General features: G+C 45.9%; 1 protein-coding gene across 3 annotated transcripts in view; it reads left to right on the top strand.

Annotated features, from left to right (window-relative positions):
- The first annotated feature begins 11,302 nt into the window (after window positions 1-11,302).
- LOC143806419 (transmembrane protein 263-B-like) overlaps window positions 11,303-27,005 on the top strand; it is a 276,680-nt gene continuing 260,977 nt past the window's right edge. The window contains exons 1-2 of one of the 3 annotated variants that reach the window (XM_077286941.1): window positions 11,303-11,409; window positions 12,241-12,325. In XM_077286941.1, coding sequence (XP_077143056.1) covers window positions 11,404-11,409; window positions 12,241-12,325 — 91 coding nt within the window. In that variant the 5' untranslated portion in view covers window positions 11,303-11,403. Of the gene's footprint in view, window positions 11,589-12,240; window positions 12,326-27,005 lie in introns of all 3 variants that reach the window. The other 2 variants (XM_077286940.1, XM_077286942.1) reach the window with 2 other exon arrangements.

Here is a 27,005-nt window from a genome sequence, read left to right as displayed (position 1 = left end):
GCCGTGACCAATCATAAGCCGGGACGTCACTGGAGGCTGGACACGCGCGCTTTTCAAAATACGCGCATGTCCAGCCTCCCGTGACGTCACGGCTTGTGATTGGTTAATGGCGGCCATGTTGCCGGGACGCGGACCAATCACAGCAAGCCGTGACGTAATTTCGTCACGGCTTGCTGTGATTGGTCCGCGTCCCGGCAACATGGCCGCCCTGACCAATCACAAGCCGGGACCTCACGTAACCAAGTAAAAGCGCGAATTTTAAACAAACAACGCTGCCGGTTCCCTCGCTGAGGTCCCGGCTGCGTCGGACAGGTGAGTATAGCAATATTTTTTATTTTAATTCTTTCTTTTACACATTAATATGGTTCCCAGGGCCTGAAGGAGAGTTTCCTCTCCTTCAGACCCTGGGAACCATCAGGATACCGTCCGATACCTGAGTCCCATTGACTTGTATTGGTATCGGGTATCGGTATCGGATTGGATCCGATACTTTGCCGGTATCGGCCGATACTTTCCGATACCGATACTTTCAAGTATCGGACGGTATCGCTCAACACTACTGGTAACTGTTTTGTAATATTTGGGCCCTAGGAGTGGGCAGGTGTGAGGTGTCCACGACAAATTGTGCACTAGGGACCCATAGGGCATTGAGGGTCAGCCGTCGAGGAGCGGGGGCGCCATATTGCGTCCAAGAGGGTGCCAACCTCCGCAGATAGGTAGGGGGCACCACAGGGACGTGTAGGTTTAGATCCCAGATAGGTACCCCATCCCTCTGCCCATGTATATGCAGACCAGATAGTTAACCCTGTCTTATATAGAAGGGTTTTTTAAGGGGTTGTGTTGGTTTGTTTATCCTAACGTTGAAATAAAGATATTGTTTAAATTAGTTCTTGTTTAGTTTTCTGGTAAATACTAATTTGGGGTTATCATTTAATAAATTTCTAATCGGTTTACCTCCTTAGATGCAAAGACATATATGATGTGGCATCTAAGGAGTTTTTGTCAGTCCATCGCCTTCTCCCGCAATCTTGTGCGGCCCCCCATGCAACAGGAACCGTCTGCATAACATAATGGTGCAGAGAATTATGGAAGTGACCAGAGGATCACATGTCACAGTCCTGACTAATAAATATTATGCAACAAAAATATAAAAAAAAACACAAAAATCACAATTTTAACAAAAATATAATTTGAGGAAAAAAATTATGAAATGTCACATAATTAGTGTAGCCAATTCAGAAAATGACCTGTGCTATAAAACGAACACGTTACTTATCCTGAGCCCTATAAAACATATCAAAAACAATTCCTGGATTTCTGGGTTTTTTTGTTCTTCCAATCTAAAAAAAGGGAATAAAGGGAACCAAAGAATTTGTACGTACCCCAGTATAGAACTAATAAAAATTCCATCTCATCTACCCAGGGCCGGTTTTAGGCAAAGTGGGGCCCTAGGCAAAGTTTAAAATGGGGCCCCAAATGCTAACATATTGCACGTCACACAGAAGCATTTCGGTTGTATTTACCTGCGCTGATCTCAGGCCGCTAAACGAGTGTGATCGACAATACTGAAGTCGTTGGACGCTTGTTTCCCGGCCTCTTTCCACCATCTGAGAAAGAATGATGGGACAGAACCATCACTAATAGATCACTAACAGATCACCATACAGTATCATGTTATCAACAGCACATCTACAGTTTACATAGGGTGATGTGCTGCTGAGAACAATGATTGTTATTCCGGCATAAACAATCCAATCACCCAATGAATATGCAGCATGTTGCTTGTTTAGTATAATACACCCCATAGTCCTCCATATATTATAATGTGCACCACAGTCCTCCATATTGTAAAATGCACACGCCATAGTCCTCCATATAGTATACAGCAGAGCCCCCAGTGGTATACAGCAGAGCCCACAGGGGTATACAGCAGAGCCCACAGGGGTATACAGCAGAGCCCCCAGGGGTATACAGCACAGCCCCCAGTGGTATACAGCAGAGCCCCCAGGGGTATACAGCAGAGCCCCCAGTAGTATACAGCACAGCCCCCAGTAATATACAGCAGAGCCCCCAGTAATATACAGCAGAGCCCCCAGGGGTATACAGCAGAGCCCCCAGGGGTATACAGCAGAGCCCCCAGTAGTATACAGCACAGCCCCCAGTGGTGTACAGCAGTGCCCCCAGGGGTATACAGCAGAGCCCCCAGTAGTATACATCACAGCCCCCAGTAATATACAGCAGAGCCCCCAGTAATATACAGCAGAGCCCCCAGGGGTATACAGCAGAGCCCCCAGTAGTATACAGCACAGCCCCCAGTAGTGTACACCACAGCTCACATCCCCCCCTCTCCTCTCCTCTCCTCCCCTCTCCTCTCCCCGTCCAGTAAAAAGAAAAAAAAAAAAAAAAACACAAGCTCCTCACCTCTCCACACGTGCCCGCGCTGCTCCTGTGTCGGTGGCTGCAGCTGCTCTGCCTGGGACACAGTGAGTGCGCGCGCACCCGCTGTGTCAGAGGCAGAGCGGGGAATGATGGGAGAGGGGGTGTCAGGTGACGCTCTCTCCTCCATCATTGCTTTGAACTGTACCGGCAGACGCCGGTACAGTTCAATGCGGCGGGGGAGTCAGCGCTGGCGGCAGGCGGGCCCCCTGCCTCACAGGGGCCCCATAGCGGCTGCGTGATTTGCCGCTAGCTGGGGGCCCCTGGGGGAGTGGGGGGCCCCTGGGGGAGTGGGGGCCCCAGGCAGCTGCCTGGTCTGCCTGCCCCTAACGCCGGCCCTGCATCTACCAATAAACAAACCCTCAACCTTCCAGAAACAGAAAAAAGTTTCAGAATAAGACAACATAAAAAAGGTTCTTGATTACAGTGGCCTGTTTCGTACAGACGTCCCTTTCCTAGATGGAAACTTTTCACTTTGCAGTAAGTAATAAAAATATCTTAAAACATTCTCTCTCTCTCGTCATTCTGGCATTTGGTAAATATTAATAATTATGGTAATCCTAATTGATCTAAAACGGGAAAGGTTTATTCTGATTTCACATCAGATGTTAAGAAAAACATGCAGATGTGTCTTTATATAGAGGATGTACACACACACACATATATCTACTATATAATTGTCTAAGGGTCACTTCCGTCTTTCTGTCTGTCTGTCAGCTGGCCGTGACCAATCAGTGACAGGCACAGTCCGGCCGCGAAATGGCCGCTCCCTACTCCCCTGCAGTCAGTGCCCCCTCCCTACTCCCCCCCCCAGTCAGCGCCCACATAGCGTTAAAATGACTGCCTTACACCGCAGCATAACGCGGTGTAACGCAGTCCGTTAACGCTGCCATTAACCCTCTGTGTGACCAACTTTTTACTATTGATGCTGCCTATGCAGCATCAATAGTAAAAACATATAATGTTAAAAATAATTAAAAAAATAAAAAATCATTATATACTCACCCTCCGATGGCCCCCGGATCCATCCCAAGCCTTACCCGCTCCTCGCGCGCCGCTTCGGTCGCAATAATGCATTGCGGCAATGACCGGTGATGACGTAGCAGTCTCGCGAGACCGCTACATCATCACGTGTTATTGCCGCTTGGGATCGGAGCGGTGTGCGAGGAGCAGGAAAGGCCTGGGATGGATCCGGGGGCCGTCGGAGGTGAGTATATAACTATTTTTTATTTTAATTCTTTTTTTTAACAGGGATATGGTGCCCACATTCCTATATACTGCGTGGGCAGTGTTATATACTGTGTTGGCTGTACAATATACTACGTGGCTCTGCTATATACTACGTGGCTGTGTAATATACTGCGTGGCCTGTGTTATATACTGCGTCGGCTATGTTATATACTGCGTCGGCTGTGGAATATACTACGTGGCTGTGCTATATACTACAGGGGCTATGCTATATACTACGTGGACTGTGCAATATACTACGTGGCTGTGCAATATACTATGTGGCTGTGCAATATACTACTTGGCTGTGCTATATACTACATGGGACTACGTGGGCTATGTTATATACCACGTCGCTGTGCTATATACTACGTCGGCTGTGCAACATACTACGTGGGCTGTGTAATATATTATGTGGCTGTAATATACTGCGTCGGCTGTGCTATATACTGCGTGGGCTGTGCAATATACTCCGTGGCTGTGTTATATACTACGTGGGCTGTGCTATATACTACGTGGGCTGTGTTATATACTACGTGGGCTGTGTTATATACTACGTGGGCTGTGCTATATACTACGTGGGCTGTGTTATATACTGCGTGGGCTGTTATATACTATGTGGCTGTGCTATATACTATGTGGGCTGTGTTACATACTACGTGGGCTGTATTATATATTTCATGGGCTGTTTTATATACTATGTGGGCTGTGTTATATACTGCATGGGCTGTGCTATATACTACATGGGCTGTGCAATATACTACGTGGCTGTGTTATATACTACGTGGGCTGTAATATACTGCGTGGCCTGTGCTATATACTATGTGGGCTGTGTTATATACTGCGTGGGCTGTGTTATATACTGTGTTGGCTGTGTTATATACTACGTGGGCTGAGTTATATACTGCGTGGGCTGTGCTATATACTACGTGGGTTGTGCAATATACTACGTGGGATGTGCAATATACTACGTGGGTGTGCTATATACTACGCGGCTGTGCAATATACTATGTGGCTGTGCAATATACTCCGTGGCTGTGCCATATACTACGTGGCTGTGCTATGTACTACATGGATGTGCTATATACTATGTGGGCTGTGTTATATGCTTCGTGGGCTGTGAGACTCTTTCGCCCGGGCCCTCAAAAACCTGGAGCTGGCCCTGGCATCACTGATTGGTCGCGCCCAGCCGGCCGCAAACTATCAGTGACAGATGCAGTCTGGCCACGAATTGGCGCGGGATTTGAACCACGCTTCGTTAATTGGTCGCGCCCGGCCGGCCGAATCCTGTGTATAAATTGCATTATTCTGAAATCTTCATAAATAAACTACATACATATTGTAGAATACCCGATGCGTTAGAATTGGGCCACCATCTAGTTATATATATATATATATACACTCACCGGCCACTTTATTAGGTACACCATGCTAGTAACGGGTTGGACCCCCTTTTGCCTTCAGAACTGCCTCAATTCTTCGTGGCATAGATTCAACAAGGTGCTGGAAGCATTCCTCAGAGATTTTGGTCCATATTGACATGATGGCATCACACAGTTGCCGCAGATTTGTCGGCTGCACGTCCCAAAGATGCTCCATACAAGGCAGAATGGATCCATGCTTTCATGTTGTTTACTCCAAATTCTGACCCTACCATCCGAATGTCGCAGCAGAAATCGAGACTCATCAGACCAAGCAACGTTTTTCCAATCTTCTACTGTCCAATTTCGATGAGCTTGTACAAATTGTAGCCTCAGTTTCCTGTTCTTAGCTGAAAGGAGTGGTACCCGGTGTGGTCTTCTGCTGCTGTAGCCCATCTGCCTCAAAGTTCGACGCACTGTGCGTTCAGAGATGCTCTTAGGCCTACCTTGGTTGTAACGGGTGGCAATTTGAGTCACTGTTGCCTTTCTATCAGCTCGAACCAGTCTGCCCATTCTCCTCTGACCTCTGGCATCAACAAGGCATTTCCGCCCACAGAACTGACGCTCACTGGATTTTTTTTCTTTTTCGGACCATTCTCTGTAAACCCTAGAGATGGTTGTGCGTGAAAATCCCAGTAGATCAGCAGTTTCTGAAATACTCAGACCAGCCCTTCTGGCACCAACAACCATGCCACGTTCAAAGGCACTCAAATCACCTTTCTTCCCCATACTGATGCTCGGTTTGAACTGCAGGAGATTGTCTTGACCATGTCTACATGCCTAAATGCACTGAGTTGCCGCCATGTGATTGGCTGATTAGAAATTAAGTGTTAACAAGAAGTTGGACAGGTGTACCTAATAAAGTGGCCAGTGAGTGTATATATATATATATATATATATATATATAACACACAAATACATTATATATATAATCACAGACACATATACATTATATACATGCACACATTAAATATATATATATATACACATTATATATACACACACACATATACACTGCTCACAAAAATAAAGGGAATAGTCCATAGCTTCAATGCCTTCATCTTGCAGAAACTGCTGACACACTCCAGCCACATGAGGTCTGGCATTGTCCTGCATTAGGAGGAACCCAGGGCCAACCGCACCAGCATATGGTCTCACAAGGGGTCTGAGGATCTCATCTCGGTACCTAATGGCAGTCAGGCTACCTCTGGTGAGCACATGGAGGGCTGTGTGGCCCTCCTATGAAATGCCACCCCACACCATTACTGACCCACTGCCAAACCGGTCATGCTGAAGGATGTTACAGGCAGATCGCTCTCCACAGCGTCTCCAGACTCTGTCTTGTCTGTCACATGTGCTCAGTGTGAACCTGCTTTCATCTGTGAAGAACACAGGGCGTCAGTGGCGAATTTGCCAGTCCTGGTGCTCTGTGGCAAATGCCAAGCGTCCTGCACGGTGTTGGGCTGTGAGAACAACCCCCATCTGTGGACATCAGGCACTCAGACCAACCTCATTTAGTTGGTTTCTAACCGTTTGTGCAGACACATGCACATTTTTGGCCTGCTGGAGGTCATTTTGCAGGGCTCTGTGTTGTGAACTCTATTTTTGGGCTCCCTCTAGTGGTCACAAGCGGTACTGTGTAGTGTTGTCTTCTGCAGGTTGGCTGTATCAGCTGGTTCGTTATCCTTGGTTCGTTTCCTATTTAACTCACCTGGATACTCAGTTCCTTGCCTGCTATCAATGTATTCAGTGCTCTTCAGATTCTTTGTGATTACCTTGCTCCCAGCCTCTCCAAGACAAGCTAAGTTTTTTGTCCGTTCATTTTTTTGATTATCAGCATTCATCATGTTTCTTGTCCAGCTTGCTAAGATGTGATCTCCTCGCTGGCTGGTTGCTCTAGGGGACTGAGTTTCTCCCCCCACACCGTTAGTTGGTGCGGGGGTTCTTGAAATCTCAGTGTGGATATTTTGTTAGGGTTTTTTACTGACCGCACAGACCCCTATTTTCTGCTATCTAGTATTAGTGGGCCTCATTTGCTGAATCTGTTTTCACCCCTGTGTATGTGCCTTCCTCTTACCTCACCGTTATTATTTGTTGGGGGCTTCTATATCTTTGGGGATTATTTATCTGGAGGCAAGAGAGGTCTTTCTTTCTCTCTAGGGGTAGTTAGTTCCTCAGGCTGGCTCGAGACGTCTAGGATTTTTTAGGCACGTTCACCGGCTACTTCTAGTGTGTTTGGATAGGTTCAGATTTGCGGTCAGTTCAGTTTGCCACCTCCCTAGAGCTTGTCCTATGTTTGTTACTTAGCTGGAGTAATTTGTGATCCTCAACCACTAAGGATCATAACAGCTCTGGCAGTGCTCCTCCTGTTCCTCCTTGCAGAAAGGCAGAGGTAGCGGTCCTGCTGCTGGGTTGTTGCCCTCCTATGGCCCCCTCCACGTCTCCTGGTGTACTGGCCTGTCTCCTGGTAGCGCCTCCAGCCTCTGGACACTACGCTGACAGACACAGCAAACCTTCTTGTCACAGCTCACATTGATGTGCCATCCTGGATGAGCTGTACTACCTGAGCCACTTGTGTGGGTTGTAGAGTCCATCTCATGCTATGAGTGTGAAAGCACAACCAACCTTCAAAAGTGACCAAAACATCAGCCAGAAAGCATTGGTACTGAGATGTGGTCTGTGGTCCCCACCTGCAGAACCACTCCTTTATTGAGAGTGTCTTGATAATTGCCAATAATTTCCATCTGTTGTCTATTCCATTTGCACAACAGCATGTGAAATTGATTGTCAATCAGTGTGGCTTCCTGAGTGGACAGTTTGATTTCACAGAAGTTTGATTCAGGCTATGTGCACACGTTCAGGATTTTCGCGTTTTTTTTGCTATAAAAACGCAAAAAAACCCGCATACATTAAGCATCCTATTATTAGAATGCAATCCGCAATTTTTGTGCACATGTTGCATTTTTTTCAAGGCGGAATCGCATTCCGGAAAAAAATGCAGCATGTTCATTCTTTGTGCAGAATCGTGGGGATTCCGCACACATAGGAATGCATTGATCTGCTTACTTTCCGCATGTGGCTATGCCCATCATGCAGGAAGTAAGAGGATCATGTGCGGTTGGTACCAAGGGTGGAGGAGAGGAGACTTGTCTCCAGGCCCTGGGAACCATGTAATTGATAAAAAAAAAAAGAATTAAAATAATAAATCGTGATATTCTCACCTTTCCGGCGGCCCCCGCAGCGTTCCCGCTCCTCGCGATGCTTCCGTTCCCAGTGATGCTTTGTGGCAGTGACCTGTGATGACGTAGCGGTCTCGCGTGATGCTACATCATCTGGGGGCATTGCCGCGAGGCATCACTGGGAACTGGAGCATCGCGAGGAGCGGGAACGCTGCGGGGCCGCCGGAAGGTGAGAATATCACGATTTATTTTTAACATTAGATCTTTTACTATTGATGCAGATCGCTTGTAAAACACTAGTGTTTAGCGGGAAAATGCATGCCAATTCCGCATGCATTTTACCTGCGGCACAGTTGCGGAGTTGCCGTGGAAATTTCCGTGGCAATTCCGGACGTGTGGACATAGCCTTACTTGGAGTTATATTCTGTTAGGTGTTCCCTTTATTTTTTTGAGCAGTATATATATATATATATATATATATATATATATATATATATATATATATATATATATTATATAAAGCTGAATGTGTGTATGTCCGGGATTGGCATCTAAACCGTCGCAGCTGCAGCCACAAAATTTTGCACAGTCACACGTCTGGACCCCGAGAGCGTCATAGGCTATGTTGTGAGGCGAAATTTTAACCCCGCGCTTTCCACTTCACCAAACAATTTTGCCCCTATCTACATAATGGGGAAAAAGTGAAAGGAAAAGTGTTGGAGGCATCGCAGCTACAGGCACAAAATTTTGCACAGTCACATGTCTGGACCCCGAGAGCGTCAAAGCTATGTTGTGAGGTGAAATTTTAACCCCGCGCTTTCCAATTCACCAAACAATTTTGCCCCTATCTACATAATGGGGAAAAAATGAAAGGAAAAGTGTTGGAGGCAAATTAACAGCTGCCAGATGTGAACAAGGGGGACTTAAAGAATGAGAGCGATGGCGCCAAAGAGTATATACTGTACAGTTGCTAAGGTGGGGCCCCGACATGGGATAATCACCACACCACCACGGGGATATGAACACACACACAAAATGCGCCACACACTACCACGTGCTCGAACACATATACCACCCTCAGCACACATTTCACCACGCATACACCAACCTCGCCACATAAAAGTCGAAACACAAAAGTCGCCGCTCAAAACTCGCCACGCTCAAAACTCTCCACGCGCAAAACTCTCCACATGCAAAACTCGCCACACGTGCAAAACTCACCTCATGGAAAACTCGCCACACGCAAAACTTGCACACGTGGAAAAATTGCCACATGCACAAAAGTTGCAACACATGCAAAAGTTGCCTCACACAAAACTTGCACATACTCAAAAGGCACAACACATAAAACTCGCCACGCGCAAAACTCGCCATGCACAAAACTTGCTGCACACAACTTGCTACACTAACCTGTCACATGCAACTTGACACAAAAAAACTTGCTACACACATGTCGCCACACAAAACTCATCTCACAAAAGTCGCTACATGCATGTCGCCACACGCAACTCAACACACACAACTTGACACACGAAACTCGCCCTAAAACACACACAAGTCTGGTATTATCCTTCAAAAATAAAAATCTGATTAATAAGCAGACAAACTACAAGAGCAACAAATGTACCATATAGGAATCCGGCAGCTGTCAGTCACATGACCTGTCTATTATGTGTATGTGTGAGCTAATATATACTGCCAGGGCATGGGCTTACTGTTGGCTGGGGATTTATCAGGCTGCCAATTTAGCTTACAAATACTGAGGTAAAAATACCGACCAAATAACGTGTGAACGAGGTCTAATACAGGAGGAGATGACATACAGATATATACTATATACAGGGGAGATGACACACAGGTATATACTATATACAGGAGGAGATGACACAAAGGTATATACTATATAGAGGAGATGACATACAGGTACATACTACATACAGGAGGAGATGACATACAGGTATATACTGTATACAGGAGGAGATGACACACAGGTATATACTATATACAGGAGCAGATTACCTACAGGTATATAGTATATACAGGAGGAGATGACATACAGGTATATGCTATGTATAGGAGGAGATGACATACAGGTATATACTATATACAGGAGGAGATGACACACAGATATATACTATATATAGGTGAGATGACACACAGGTATATACTATATACAGGAGGAGATGACATACAGGTATATACTATATATAGGAGGAGATGACATACAGGTATATACTATATACAGGGGAGATGACACACAGCAGGTATATACTATATACAGGGGAGATGACATACAGGTACATACTATATACAGGAGATGACATACAGGTGTATACTATATATAAGGGAGATGACAAACATGTATATACTGAGGGGAAAATGAGAGGTGTGAGGTGAAAATGAGAGGAGTGAGGGAAAATAGTGGAGTGATCGGAAAATGACAGATGTGAGGTCGAAATGACAAGTGTTAGGGGGGAATGAGAGGAGTGAGGGGGAAAATGAGGTGTGAGGGGAAAATGAGAGGTGTGAGGGAGAAAATGAAAGATGTGATGGGGAAAATGAGAGGCGTGATGGGAAAATAAGAGAAGTGAGGTGCTATAACTAACCACAGATATTTACTATGCCCAGGCAACGCCGGGCTCTTCAGCTAGTATATATAATCACTATTTTGATATTGCCGAAACCAAAGTGACCTGGAGAAAAAAAAAAGGAATCTAAAAAACAATGGACAATGAGATCGTTCAGCAGGAATCACGCTGCTTGTTGATGGTTTCCAGACTGAGCGGAAAATAAAATTGGTGTTAACAATATGCAAAGTGGCTTCTGGTTGAGGACGGAGATCGCAGAACTGGAGGTGGCTGTATATACTGTACGTGGTCTCCAGGTTGCGGTATGCTGCTATGCACACGTATATAGGCGCTATCTATACAGGGGCCATGTCCTGTGCACTCCGTCCATGGTGCTGAAACACTTCCCCGCCACACACAATATGGCCGCCTGCTCCGTGCCGCGGGCTCTGAGGCTCCTGCGTGACGTCACTTCCGCCCGCCAGTAGTCGGTGTTTACCTGCAGAGCAGAGCAGAGCGCCCCCCACAGAGCGCGCAGGAGGAGCTGACAGGACCGGAGACCGCGCCGCCGCCATGAAGGTGAGGCTGCTTCCATCGTGTCACTGACTTATCTGCATCTCCTAGGGTAGGACTACGACCCTCAGCATGCCCTGACAGCTGCAGGAGGGCGCAGCATGCTGGGACTTGTGGTTGGAGCAGCAGAAGTTAAGGAACATACACTCTTGCATGTTGTTAGAAGGTGTGGAAACCATCAGCAGGTAGGTCAAGTGATGGACTTGAAGGGAATGTCCTGTCAGGATTGGTGCGTGAGTCCTGTGGGGTCACTGGGAGCTTCGGTGGGCAGACCATGGGGGCGGGCGATGGGCTTCCCGTACAGGAGGGGGTGACGTGAAAGGACCAAGAATCCCATCAGTTTAGCTGCCGCTTTACATCGGGGCGCACACGGGATTGGAGAACATGCCTGCCACCTTACTAAAACAGCGCCACCCCTGTCCCCAGGCCGCGGCGGTACTGCACTCAGTTACTGTGACCCCTTCCTGACACGGCGGGTCAATCATTTTATCACAGGTCGCAGTAATCTGCACCCGTACTACAGTCAGCACTACTGCGCCCCCATAATCGCGCCGCCCCCGTAATCGCGCCGCCCCCGTAATCGCGCCGCCCCCATAATCGCACCTCCCCCGTAATCGCACCGCCCCCGTAATCGCGCCGCCCCCGTAATCGCGCCGCCCCCGTAATCGCGCCGCCCCCGTAATCGCGCCGCCCCCGTAATCGCGCCGCCCCCGTAATCACACCACCCCCGTAATCGCGCCGCCCCCGTAATCACACCGCCCCCGTAATCACACCGCCGCACTTCACGGCTCCGGGACCCTCCAAAATGTAAAGTTTTTTGTTTTTTCCCTTTAATAGGGATCAACTTCTGAAATGTTGGAAGATGAAACTGCAGCGACTGATGAAGAGGAGATTCCCGCTCCCTCATCTGAGGAACCTGCAGGTCAGATGCCAAGAAAACTCCGCTACTGCTCTCTGTGTGCAGCCGCTGTGCAGACCTATGCGTCGCCATGGTGACAGACGACAAACAGACCCCTGCGTAGTCTAACCCTGCCTTAGGCCGGCCTCACACTAGCGAGTTTTACGGACGTATGAGCGCAGAAAATACACCCGTAAAATGCGCATAACACACGGCCCAATGATTCCCTATGTCCCAGCTCCTATCAGCCGTATTTTACTGATCCGTATTATACGGCTTTCTACGGCCGTACAAAATCGCAGCATGCTGCGTTTGTCACCGTATTGGGCAAAAAAAATCGCCAATGAAAGTCTATGGTGGCGAGAAAAATACGGATTACACACGGACCAGCAGTGTGACTTGCGAGAAATACGCAGCGTGTTCTATAGAAAAGCCGGTAATTCAATTGCCGGCTTTTCATTTCTCCTTCACAAACTCGACAGGATATGAGACATGGTTTACATACAGTAAACCATCTCATATCCCTTTTTTTTTGCATATTCCATACTACTAATGTTAGTAGTGTGTATGTGCAAAATTTGGGCACTGTAGCTATAACACCTATAGATATGAAACAACAACCAATGATTTAAGATTAAAATATAAATTTTATTATAAACACAATAGTAACAGTTTAAAATTCAGGAAAGGACCACCAGGTGGCAGTAGAATGCAGGTTATCATACAAGGGCATGTCAATAAATTTGGAATAATTAATTTCCAGGTCACCACCTGACAGCACCATGGAGGACGTCCTTCTTATCCATAGTGGGACAGGAAACCACGAGAGTTTAAAAGGACCCTCCCCCTTCCACCCTTCAGTGTTTTTCCTGTCCCACTGTGGATGGGAACGACGAGAGTTCGTCTGTCCCATGCAGAGTGTGAGGATCGGGGGGGCTCGGCCTCTTCCTTCCCACTATCCGGTCTCTGCTTTGCTGACACCCGAGTAATAGGGTCCCTCAGCATGACCAGTGCAGCGCTGCTCCTGGTAAAAAAAGGTCGCTTCCCCCAGGGGGGGCTCTCGACCTTGGAGGATGTCCCCGGTAGTACCTGTGGTTCGCTCCTGCAAGGGCGCTCCCTTCGCATGCGATTCTGGAGTCGGAGGTACGCTGACAGCTCAGGACGCCGGCGGGAACATGGCGGCAAGTAACTTCCGGTTCGCCGGCCGCGCGTCACTTCCGGGTCGCGGCCAGGAACTGGAGTGGTCATCCTCCTCCTCCTGCGGAGGTATTTTGGGACAAGTAGCTTCGGATAAAGGTAGGTTGTGCGCAGCGATTGCAGCAGCGGCAGCTATGGAGGCAAACCCGGTAGCTACAGTCAGCGCGGAGGTCCCGGTTACCCAGGCTCACGTGAGTTCCACCTAGTGGAGTCTCCTCAGGCCTTATTGAACATGCGATCAGTGTCAATCTTGTTTATTTTAGGGGCATACCTCATCCGGAGATAAGAAGAGGAATAAGAAATGCCCATTATGTGCCTCTAAACTCAGCGCCTCCTGGCAGAAACCTCTGTGCGAGACGTGCACTGCTCGTATCGTAGGGGAGGAACAGGCATCCCTGATAACAAGCATGAGGGCCATGGTTAGAGAGGAAGTGCAGGCTTCGATCTCTAACTTATCTACTCCTCAGTCTATCCAGCCGGATCTCCAGGATCCTCCCAGGACTAAAAAAAGAGAGAATCGGATCTGTCTTCCGAGGACAGTTCCTTTGAATCTGACATGGAGGAAGAGGATATGGGCAGAGAGCCTCCTCAGAAGGGGAAAAAGTACCTATTTTCTTCTAATGATATTGATGAGCTCCTGGGGGCAGTGAGACAAACTATGCAGGTTGAAGAGCCTTCAACCACCCAGTCCGTCCAGGATGAGATGTTCGGGGGCCTGCGGTCTCAGACATCAAAGGTCTTCCCGGTTAATGCACACATTCAGTAAGTCTCAGCCACCGGTCTCTCACGGGGCTCACAGTTGATAGCTGTTAACCTCTTCCCACAGCTCAATGATATTGGAGGAGTGGGAAGAGGCAGAAAGAAGGATTTCTATTCCGAGAGACTTTAGGCTACGCCTCCCTTTTGACCATGAGGAGGTCAAAGACTGGGAGGATATACCGAAAATCGACATCCCTTTAGCGAAGGTGTCCAAAAGAACTGCCATACCATTTGAAGACTCCTCGAACTTAAAGGAGCCTATGGACAGGAAGGCCGATGGTCTCCTAAAGAGAGCATGGGAAAGTTCGGCTGCAGTGATCCGCACAAATATAGCGGCAGCTTCTGTAGCGAGATCAATGCATCTGTGGCTGGACGATTTAAAAGAACAGTTGTCAGCCAAAACATCTAGGGAATCTATTGTAAATGCTATCCCTTTATTAAAACTAGCGACGGGGTTTCTGGCAGATGCTACTGCAGAGTCCGTGAGATTCACTGCTAGGGGTCAGTCATTCTCAAATGCAGCCCGAAGGGCCATATGGTTAAAGAGTTGGTCAGGGGATGTCCATTCAAAGAACAAGTTATGTTCCATTCCCTTTTCAGGAGGCAGAGTCTTCGGGCCTATATTAGATGACATTCTGGAAAAGGCTTCTGACGAAAAGAAGGGGTTTCCAGAAGAGAAAAAGAAAAAATTCCAGCCCTTTCGTAGGCCCTATTACTTTCAGAGATCAGACTATAGGGGCAAAGGTAAACAAGGCAGATGGAGCTACCAGAAAGGGGGAGATAGGAACCGAAGTAGAGATCCAGGTTCCTCAAATCCTAGATCAGAGTTCCAGAAAAAATGACTCCACCAGGATAGGGGGACGGTTGCTGAACTACCTAGGGGACTGGGAGGAGATTACCCAAAGTCCGTGGGTCCTGCAGGTTATATCTCAGGGATACAGAATAGAATTCGAATCCCTTCCCCCAGAAAGATATTTTGTATCCAACGTCCGTCTCTCTTCAGCCTCTCCAATGTGGTTGGACGTTCAGGATCTCCTCCGGATGGGGGCGATATCTCCTGTTCCTCCTCACCAAATAGGAACAGGTCACTACTCGGGTCTTTTCTCTATAAAGAAACCTTCAGGAGAATCCCGAACCATCATAAACCTCAAGCCTCTAAACAGATGGCTACAGTACAAAAGGTTCAAGATGGAGTCCATCCGCTCCACAATTCCCCTACTAGGAGAAGACGTGGTAATGTGCACTTTAGACTTAAAAAGTGCATATTACCACGTACCAATATTTCCACATCATCAAAGATACCTAAGATTTGCGATAGAAAAGGATGGGTCAATCTTCCATTATCAGTTCCGTTGCCTCCCATTTGGTTTAGCGTCGGCTCCAAGAGTTTTCACAAAACTCGTCATAGAAATCGTGGCTTATCTCAGAAAACGAGATATCACGATAATCCCATATCTCGACGATTTCCTTTTGGTAGCAGACTCAGTGGGGCAACTCAACGTCGATTCCCAGTTGGTAATCTCCACACTGCAGAAGTTGGGTTGGGTGTTGAACTGGGAAAAATCACACCTAACTCCAAGATCAAGAAGACAGTTTTTGGGCGTAATACTGGATTCAAAGATCAGGAAGTAATTTCTTCCGGAGGGAAAGCAATCTGGCCTGATAGACAAAATTCGACGCTTCACAAGAAGTCGAGTGACAATAAGAGATGCAATGAAGATCCTTGGCATCATGACAGCCTGTATCCCATGTGTCAGCTGGAGTCAATTCCATTCCCGTCAGTTACAAAAAGCGGTTCTAACATCATGGGACAGAAGACAGTCTTCGTTGGACAGAGAGTTTCTACTATCCCACCGGGTCAGACGGTCCCTACAATGGTGGATGGTGTCGGAAAACCTCCAGATGGGTGTCTCTTGGGTCCAGACTCCAGCAGTCATGGTGACAACGGACGCAAGTCAACAAGGTTGGGGTGGCCAGGTACTCGGAAGATACTACCAGGGACAATGGAGTCTAGAAGACAGCAGCAATTCTTCAAACCACAGAGAGCTTCATGCGGTTTGGAAGGTCTTGCGTTCAGCCCAGACCTTGTTGAAAAACAAACACCTAAAGATCCTATAGGACAACGTGACGACGGTGGCTTTCCTTCGTCATCAAGGAGGTCCAAGGCACCCGAAACTACAGCACCTGGCGGATCAAATTTTCGCCTGGGCAGAGAGATCGGTACTTTCGATTTCAGCGGTCCACTTAGAAGGCTCAAGAAACCAGATTGCGGACTTCCTGAGCAGAGAAAAATTATCACCCACAGAATGGGAATTGAACAGCAGGATTTTCGATACCCTGTGTCGACGCTGGGGAACTCCGGTTGTCGACCTATTCGCAACCAGAAGAAATGCAAAAGTAACAACATTTTATTCCCTGAACCCTCAGGAGAACCCGGCAGGGATTGATGCCCTCTCTGTCGTGGAGCAGGGGTCTGCTGTATGCCTTTCCCCCTCTGGCTTTAGTACCGAGGGTCCTCAGGTAGATATGCGAGGACAGGGCTCAAGTGATGTTGGTGGTTCCCTTCTGGCCCGGAAGAAGCTGGTTTCCTCTCCTAAAGAAGCTAGCAGTAGACAACCCGTACCATCTTCCAGAGTTGAGGGACTTACTCTCCCAGGGTCCAGTCCTTCATCAGAACCCAGGAAATCTGCAATTAACTGCGTGGATCCTGAGCGGCAGATCCTGAAAGCGAGAGGCTTGTCAGAAGAAGTAATTTCTATCCTACTAGCAAGTAGAAAACCAGTGACTTCAAGGATATACCTTAAAATCTGGAAAAAATTCTGCAGCTTTTGTGGAGATACAACAATCGATGTTGATTGCCCTAACATACCCAAAATTCTTGACTTCTTACAACAGGGTTTCAGGAAAGGGCTTAGACCGAGTACCTTAAGAGTTCAGATATCAGCCCTTAGCGTGTTTTATGATACCTCCCTGGCTGCCCACCCATGGATCGCTCGTTTTTCTAAGGCAGTTATGAGGTTAAGACCCGTAATTAGGAAAATTATCCCTCCCTGGGACCTTAACTTAGTCCTTAATGAATTATGTAAGGAACCCTTTGATATAAAAAAGGATATAAGCGTTACCAATCTTACCCTAAAAACGGTTTTCTTGGTAGCCATCACTTCGGCCAAAAGGTTGGGGGAACTTCAGGCCCTGTCCATTCAGAACCCTTATCTACAGGTATTCGACGATAGGCTGGTATTAACCCCTTCATGACCCAGCCTATTTTGGCCTTAATGACCTTGCCGTTTTTTGCAATTCTGACCAGTGTCCCTTTATGAGGTAATAACTCCGGAACGCTTCAACGGATCGTAGCGATTCTGAGATTGTTTTTTCGTGACATATTGGGCTTCATGTTAGTGGTAAATTTAGGTCGATAATTTCTGAGTTTATTTGTGAAAAAAACGGAAATTTGGCGAAAATTTTGAAAATTTCGCAATTTTCACATTTTTAATTTTTATTCTGTTAAACCAGAGAGTTATGTGACACAAAATAGTTAATAAATAACATTTCCCACATGTCTACTTTACATCAGCACAATTTTGGAAACAAATTTTTTTTTTTGCTAGGAAGTTATAAGGGTTAAAATTTGACCAGTGATTTCTCATTTTTACAACAAAATTTACAAAACCATTTTTTTTAGGGACCACCTCACATTTGAAGTCAGTTTGAGGGTTCTATATGGCTGAAAATACCCAAAAGTGACACCATTCTAAAAACTGCACCCCTCAAGGTGCTCAAAACCACATTCAAGAAGTTTATTAACCCTTCAGGTGTTTCACAGCAGCAGAAGCAACATGGAAGTAAAAAATGAACATTTAACTTTTTAGTCACAAAAATGATATTTTAGCAACAATTTTTTTATTTTCCCAAGGGTAAAAGGAGAAACTGGACCATGGACGTTGTTGTCCAATTTGTCCTGAGTACGCTGATACCTCATATGTGGGGGTAAACCACTGTTTGGGCGCACGGCAGGGCTCGGAAGGGAAGGAGCGCCATTTGACTTTTTGAATGAAAAATTGGCTCCAATCTTTAGCGGACACCATGTCGCATTTGGAGAGCCCCTGTGTGCCTAAACATTGGAGCTCCCCCACAAGTGACCCCATTTTGGAAACTAGACCCCCCATGGAACTTATCTAGAGGCATAGTGAGCACTTTAAACCCCCAGGTACTTCACAAATTGATCCGCAAAAATGAAAAAGTACTTTTTTTTCACACAAAATTTCTTTTAGCCTCAATTCTTTCATTTTCACATGGGCAACAGGATAAAATGGATCCTAAAATTTGTTGGGCAATTTCTCCTGAGTACGCCGATACCTCATATGTGGGGGTAAACCACTGTTTGGGTGCACGGCAAGGCTCGGAAGGGGAGGCGTGCCATTTGACTTTTTGAATGGAAAATTAGCTCCAATCGTTAGCGGACACCATGTCGCGTTTGGAGAGCCCCTGTGTGCCTAAACATTGGAGCTCCCCTACAAGTGACCCCATTTTGGAAACTAGACCCCCCAAGGAACTTATCTAGATGCATAGTGAGCACTTATAACCCCCAGGTGCTTCACAGAAGTTTATAACGCAGAGCCGTGAAAATAAAAAATAATTTTTCTTTCCTCAAAAATGATTTTTAGCCCAGAATTTTTTATTTTCCCAAGGGTAATAGGAGAAATTGGACCCCAAATGTTGTTGTCCAGTTTGTCCTGAGTACGATGATACCCCATATGTGGGGGTAAACCACTGTTTGGGCGCACGGCAGGGCTCGGAAGGGAAGGCACGCCATTTGGCTTTTTGAATGGAAAATTAGCTCCAATCATTAGCGGACACCATGTCGCGTTTGGAGAGCCCCTGTGTGCCTAAACATTGGAGCTCCCGCACAAGTGACCCCATTTTGGAAACTAGACCTCCCAAGGAACTAATCTAGATGTGTGGTGAGCACTTTGAACCCCCAAGTGCTTCACAGAAGTTTATAACGCAGAGCCATGAAAATAAAAAATAATTTTTATTTTCTCAAAAATGATTTTTTTAGCCCACAATTTTTTATTTTCCCAAGGGTAACAGGAGAAATTGGACCCCAAAAGTTGTCCAGTTTCTCCTGAGTATGCTGATACCCCATATGTGGGGGTAAACCACTGTTTTGGCACACGTCGGGGTTCGGAAGGGAAGTAGTGACGTTTTGAAATGCAGACTTTGATGGAATGCTCTGCGGGCGTCAGGCTGCGTTTGCAGAGCCCCTGATGTGCCTAAACAGTAGGAACTCCCCACAAGTGACTCCACTTTGGAAACTAGACCCCCAAGGGAACTTATCTAGATGTGTGGTGAGCACTTTGAACCCCCAAGTGCTTCACAGAAGTTTATAACGCAGAGCCGTGAAAATAATAAATGTGTTTCCTTTCCTCAAAAATATTTTTTAGCCCAGAATTTTTTATTTTTGCAAGAGTAACAGGAGAAATTGGACCCCAAAAGTTGTTGTCCAGTTTCTCCTGAGTACGCTGATACCCCATATGTGGGGGTAAACCACTGTTTGGGCATATGCCGGGGCTCGGAATGGAAGTAGTGACGTTTTGGAATGCAGACTTTGATGGAATGGTCTGTGGGCGTCACATTGCATTTGCAGAGCCCCTGATGTGCCTAAACAGTAGAAACACCCCACAAGTGACCCCATTTTGGAAACTAGACCCCCCAAGGAACTTATCTAGATGTGTGATGAGCACGTTCAACCCCCAAGTGCTTCACAGAAGTTTACAACGCAGAGCCGTGAAAATAAAAAATAATTGTTCTTTCCTCAAAAATTATGTTTTAGCAAGTAATTTTTTATTTTTGCAAGGGTAACAGGAGAAATTGGACCCCAACAGTTGTTGCCCAGTTTGTCCTGAGTACGCTGGTACCCCAAATGTGGGGGTAAACCACTGTTTGGGCGCACGTTGGGGCTTGGAAGGGAGGGAGCACCATTTGACTTTTTGAACGCAAGATTGGCTGGAATCAATGGTGGCGCCATGTTGCGTTTGGAGACCCCTGATGTGCCTAAACAGTGGAAACCCCTCAATTCTAACTTCAACACTAACCCCAACACACCCCTAATCCTAATCCCAACTGTAGCCATAACCCTAATCACAACCCTAACCCCAACACACCCCTAACCACAACCCTAACCGCAACACACCTGTAACCCTAATTCCAACCCTAACCCTAATCCTAACCCTAATCCCAACCCTAACCCTAATCCCAACCCTAACCACAACTGTAACCCCAACACACCCCTAACCCTATCCGTAACCCTAACCACAAGCCTAATCTTAACCCTATTTCCAACCCTAGCCCTATTTCCAACCCTAACTCTAATTCCAATCCTAACCCTAAGGCTATGTGCCCACGTTGCGGATTCGTGTGAGATTTTTCTGCACGATTTTTGAAAAATCTGCAGGTAAAAGGCACTGCGTTTTACCTGCAGATTTACAGCAGATTTCCAGTGTTTTTTTTGTGCGGATTTCACCTGCGGATTCCTATTGAGGAACAGGTGTAAAACGCTGCGGAATCCGCACAAAGAATTGACATGCTGCGGAAAATACAACGCAGCGTTTCTGCACGGAATTTTCCGCACCATGGGCACAGTGGATTTGGTTTTCCATAGGTGTACATGGTACTGTAAACCTGATGGAAAACTGCTACGAATTCGCAGCGGCCAATCCGCTGCGGATCCGCGGCCAATCCGCTGCGGATCCGCGGCCAATCCGCTGCGGATCCGCGGCCAATCCGCTGCGGATCCGCGGCAATCCGCTGCGGATCCGCAGCCAAATCCGCACTGTGTGCACATGCCATAACCCTAACCCTACCCGTAACCCTAACCCTACCCCTAACCCTAACCCTACCCCTAGTTCTAACCCTAACCCTAGTGGAAAACGAAAAAAAAAAAAAATATATATTTTCTTTATTTTATTATTGTCCCTACCTATGGGGGTGATAAAGGGGGGGGTTTATTTATTATTTTTTTTATTTTGATCGCTGTGATAGAACCTACCACAGCGATCAAAATGTACTTGTAAGGAATCTGCCGGCTGGCAGATTCGGCGGGCGCACTGAGCATGCGCCCGCCATTTTGGAAGATGGCGGCGCCCAGCGAGGAGACGTACGGACACCGGGAGGATCGGTAAGTATAAAGGGGTTGTGGGGGGGTGGATCGGAGCACAGGGGGGGTAATCGGACCACAGGGGGGGTGAATCCAAACAAGGAGGGAGCGGACAGGAGGACGGGGGAGCCGGCAGGCGGACGGAGGGGACCGGACCCCATAACGGAGGACTGGGGGGCGATCGGTGGGTGTGGGGGGGGGGTCACATCAGTGTTTCCAGCCATGGCCGATGATATTGCAGCATCGGCCATGGCTGGATTGTAATATTTCACCAGTTTTTTAGGTGAAATATTACAAATCGCTCTGATTGGCAGTTTCACTTTCAACAGCCAATCAGAGCGATTGTAGCCACGGGGGGGTGAAGCCACCCCCCCTGGGCTGAAGCACCACTCCCCCTGTCTCTGCAGATCGGGTGAGATTGGAGTTAACCCTTTCACCCGATCTGCAGGGACGCGATCATTCCATGACGCATACGCTGCGTCATAGGTCGGATTGGCACAGACTTTCATGACGCAGCGTATGCGTCAAAGGTCGGGAAGGGGTTAAGGCTTGACCCAGGATTCCTTCCCAAGGTGGCTTCAGTTTCAAACATAAACCAGGAAGTTATACTTCCATCCTTTTGCCAATTCCCTAGGAATCACAAAGAATCTTTCTTCCATAACCTAGATGTCAGGGAAACGGTACTGAAATACTTGGATTTGACTAGGGCTTGGAGGCGAGATAGCAATCTCTTCATCCTCTACGGGGGTCCTAATAAGGGGAAAAAAGCCTCAAAATCCACCATAGCTAGATGGATTAGATCCGCTATTAGCATAGCCTATCAAGCACAGGGAAAGAATCCTCCAGTAGGCCTTAAAGCTCACTCATCCAGGGCTATGTCCGCGTCTTGGGCAGAGAAAGGGGGGGCCTCGGTAGATCAAATTTGCAGAGCAGCATCTTGGTCTAATATTAGCACCTTTTCAAAACATTACAAATTAGACGTAGTCTCTTCCCAATTGGCTTTCGGCAGGAAGGTGCTTCAGGCAGTGGTCCCACCCTAGAACAGGAAGTTTCCTTTGGTACTTCTCCATGGTGCTGTCAGGTGGTGACCTGGAAAACGGTAATTAGTCTTACCGATAATTGTATTTCCAGGAATCCATCCTGACAGCATGGTTAGTTCCCTCCCTAACGTAAATATGTGATATACTTATGTGAAGTAACATTTGTATTAAACCTGTTATGTTCGAAATAAAATTTCTGTTTGCATCCATCCAGATGTGTTACTTTGGAAGATCACTGAAGGGTGGAAGGGGGAGGGTCCTTTTAAACTCGTGGTTTCCTGTCCCACTATAGATAAGAAGGACGTCCTCCATGGTGCTGTCAGGATGGATTCCTGGAAATACAATTATCGGTAAGACTAATTGCCGTTTTCTTAAGGAAATCAGATAATGTAACGAGCATGGAAATCTCACCATAAATGATCAAAAAAATTTGAGGTAATTTTACTTATATTGCACTGTTCACATTTCATAGTATATTCCATATGGAAGAGTAATAGATAAAGTGAACATAGTGCATGTGGCAGAATTTATATTATAAATCAGTACTCAATAAATAAATACAGTGACAAAAAAGTCAAATTTACCCAGAAAAGTCTAAATAAATAAATAAATAATGATAGACTACCTATAAAGTGCACCAAATAAATCACATTGCACTGCGTGTTAGCAATTCAATATAAAGTGCATATATCAGGAAAGTATCCATTTAAAGTGAACGCTGTGCATGAGAAAACTATATAGATAAATAGATAATATACCTCCAAAAAATAGATATAATAAAGTGCCGTGCACAGTAAATAAAGGAGGGAACCAAGGATATAAATAAAATCAAATAGTTACCAAGTACACCAGAATGTAATCATGTGAAATGTTTCCATGGTCAGACATACCCTGATGATAAGCCCACACGGCCCAACACGTGTTTCGCTTCAGCTTTGACGAGGGAGACTTGGTAACTATTTGATTTTATTTATATCCTTGGTTCCCTCCTTTATTTACTGTGCACGGCACAGTATTACTCTTCCATATGGAATATACTATGAAATGTGAACAGTGCAATATAAGTAAAATTACCTCAAATTTTTTTGATCATTTATGGTGAGATTTCCATGCTCGTTACATTATCTGATTTCCTTAAGAAGTTAATTATTCCAAATTTATTGAAATGCCCTTGTATGATAACCTGCATTCTACTGCCACCTGGTGGTCCTTTCCTGAATTTTAAACTGTCACTATTGTGTTTATAATAAAATTTATATTTTAATCTTAAATCATTGGTTGTTGTTTCATATCCATAGGTGTTATGTATTTAAACAAATACACGACCACACATATAGTTATTTGGTTGACTAATTGTAAAATAAAGGGTTAAATCACGGAAAAAATTGGCGTGGGCTCCCGTGCAATTTTCTCCGCCAGAGTGGTAAAGCCAGTGATTGAGGGCAGATATTAATAGCCTAGAGAGGGACCATGGTTATAGGACCCCCCCTGGCTACAAACATCTGCCCCCAGCCACCCCAGAAAAGGCACATCTGGAAGATGCGCCTATTCTGGCACTTGGCCATTCTCTTCCCACTCCCGTGTAGCAGTGGGATATGGGGTAATGAAGGGTTAATGTCACCTTGCTATTGTAAGGTGACATTAAGCCAGATTAATAATGGAGAGGCGTCAATTATGACACCTATCCATTATTAATCCAATAGTACGAAATGGTTAATAAAACACACACATTATTTACAAGTATTTTAATGAAATAAAAACACAGGTTGTTGTAATATTTTATTATACTGGTAATCCACCTGAAGACCCTCGTTCTGTAACAAAGGAAAAAAAAAACAACAACAATATCTCATACCTTCCGACGCTCAGGACAAGTCCCACGAAGTAAATCCATCTGAAGGGGTTAAATCATTTTACAGCCAGGAGCTGTGCTAAAGCAGTGCTCGTGCCTGTAAAAACCCCGGGGAATGAATGGAAAGCAGGGTGACCTGTAGTTACCTTGACTTGCGGTGATGCACCCTCTGCTGGATGTCCTCATATGAACTCGAGCGTGGGAACTTCTACCAGGCTCCAGTTCATGAGGACATCCAGCAGAGGGCGCATCACCGCAACTCAAGGTAACTACAGGTCACCCCGCTTTCCATTAATTATCGGGGTTTTTACAGGCACGAGCACTGCATTAGCACAGCTCCTGGCTGTAAAATGATTTAACCCCTTCAGATGGATTTACTTCGTGGGTCTTGACCTGAGCGTCGGAAGGTATGAGATATTGTTGAGTTTTTATTTTTCCTTTGTTACAGGACGAGGGTCATCAGGTGGATTACCAGTACAGGTCCTTCTCAAAAAATTAGCATATAGTGTTAAATGTCATTATTTACCATAATGTAATGATTACAATTAAACTTTCATATATTATAGATTCATTATCCACCAACTGAAATTTGTCAGGTCTTTTATTGTTTTAATACTGATGATTTTGGCCTACAACTCCTGATAACCCAAAAAACCTGTCTCAATAAATTAGCATATCAAGAAAAGGTTCTCTAAACGACCTATTACCCTAATCTTCTGAATCAACTAATTAACTCTAAACACATGCAAAAGATACCTGAGGCTTTTAAAAACTCCCTGCCTGGTTCATTACTCAAAACCCCCATCATGGGTAAGACTAGCGACCTGACAGATGTCAAGAAGGCCATCATTGACACCCTCAAGCAAGAGGGTAAGACCCAGAAAGAAATTTCTCAACAAATAGGCTGTTCCCAGAGTGCTGTATCAAGGCACCTCAATGGTAAGTCTGTTGGAAGGAAACAATGTGGCAGAAAACGCTGTACAACGAGAAGAGGTGACCGGACCCTGAGGAAGATTGTGGAGAAGGACCGATTCCAGACCTTGGGGAACCTGAGGAAGCAGTGGACTGAGTCTGGTGTGGAAACATCCAGAGCCACCGTGCACAGGCGTGTGCAGGAAATGGGCTACAGGTGCCGCATTCCCCAGGTAAAGCCACTTTTGAACCATAAACAGCGGCAGAAGCGCCTGACCTGGGCTACAGAGAAGCAGCACTGGACTGTTGCTAAGTGGTCCCAAGTACTTTTTTCTGATGAAAGCAAATTTTGCATGTCATTCGGAAATCAAGGTGCCAGAGTCTGGAGGAAGACTGGGGAGAAGGAAATGCCAAAATGCCTGAAGTCCAGTGTCAAGTACCCAGTCAGTGATGGTGTGGGGTGCCATGTCAGCTGCTGGTGTTGGTCCACTGTGTTTCATCAAGGGCAGGGTCAATGCAGCTAGCTATCAGGAGATTTTGGAGCACTTCATGCTTCCTGGCACCTGCTCACAGTGCCAAAACCACTGGTAAATGGTTTACTGACCATGGTATTACTGTGCTCAATTGGCCTGCCAACTCTCCTGACCTGAACCCCATAGAGAATCTGTGGGATATTGTGAAGAGAAAGTTGAGAGACGCAAGACCCAACACTCTGGATGAGCTTAAGGCCGCTATTGAAGCATCCTGGGCCTCCATAACATCTCAGCAGTGTCACAGGCTGATTGCCTCCATGCCACGCCGCATTGAAGCAGTCATTTCTGCCAAAGGATTCCCGACCAAGTATTGAGTGCATAACTGAACATTATTATTTGATGGTTTTTTTGTTTGTTATTAAAAAACACTTTTATTTGATTGGACGGTTGAAATATGCTAATTTATTGAGACAGGTTTTTTGGGTTATCAGGAGTTGTAGGCCAAAATCATCAGTATTAAAACAACAAAAGACCTGACAAATTTCAGTTGGTGGATAATGAATCTATAATATATGAAAGTTTAATTGTAATCATTACATTATGGTAAATAATGAAATTTAACACTATATGCTAATTTTTTGAGAAGGACCTGTATAATAAAATATTACAACACCCTGTGTCTTTATTTCATTAAAATACTTGTAAAAAATGTGTGTGTGTTTTATTAATCATTTCGTACTATTGGATTAATAATGGATAGGTGTCATAATTGACGCCTCTCCATTATTAATCTGGCTTAATGACACCTTACAATAGCAAGGTGACACTAACCCTTCATTACCCCATATCCCACCGCTACACGGGAGTGGGAAGAGAGTGGCCAAGTGCCAGAATAGGCGCATCTTCCAGATGTGCCTTTTCTGGGGTGGCTGGGGGCAGATGTTTGTAGCCAGGCGGGGCCAATAACCATGGACCCTCTCTAGGCTATTAATATCTGCCCTCAGTCACTGGCTTTACCACTCTGGCGGAGAAAATTGCGCGGGAGCCCACGCCAATTTTTTCCGCCATTTAACCCTTTATTTTACAAGCTAGAGTGCCCACATTTTGCACATACATACTACTAACATTAGTAGTGTGGAATATGCAAAAAAAAAAAAAGGGATATGAGATGGATTACTGTATGTAAACCATGTCTCATATCATGTCGGGTTTGGGAAGGAGAAATGAAAAGCCGGCAATTGAAATACCGGCTTTTCACATATCTCGTGCTGAATTAAATATAAGTACAGAATATATATATATATATATGTGTGTC

This window comes from Ranitomeya variabilis, chromosome 2 (assembly GCF_051348905.1).
Source record: "Ranitomeya variabilis isolate aRanVar5 chromosome 2, aRanVar5.hap1, whole genome shotgun sequence".
In the NCBI taxonomy this organism is placed as follows: domain Eukaryota; kingdom Metazoa; phylum Chordata; class Amphibia; order Anura; family Dendrobatidae; genus Ranitomeya; species Ranitomeya variabilis.
Note: the sequence above shows the minus strand (reverse complement) of the source record. Positions and strands in the feature narration are given on the sequence as shown.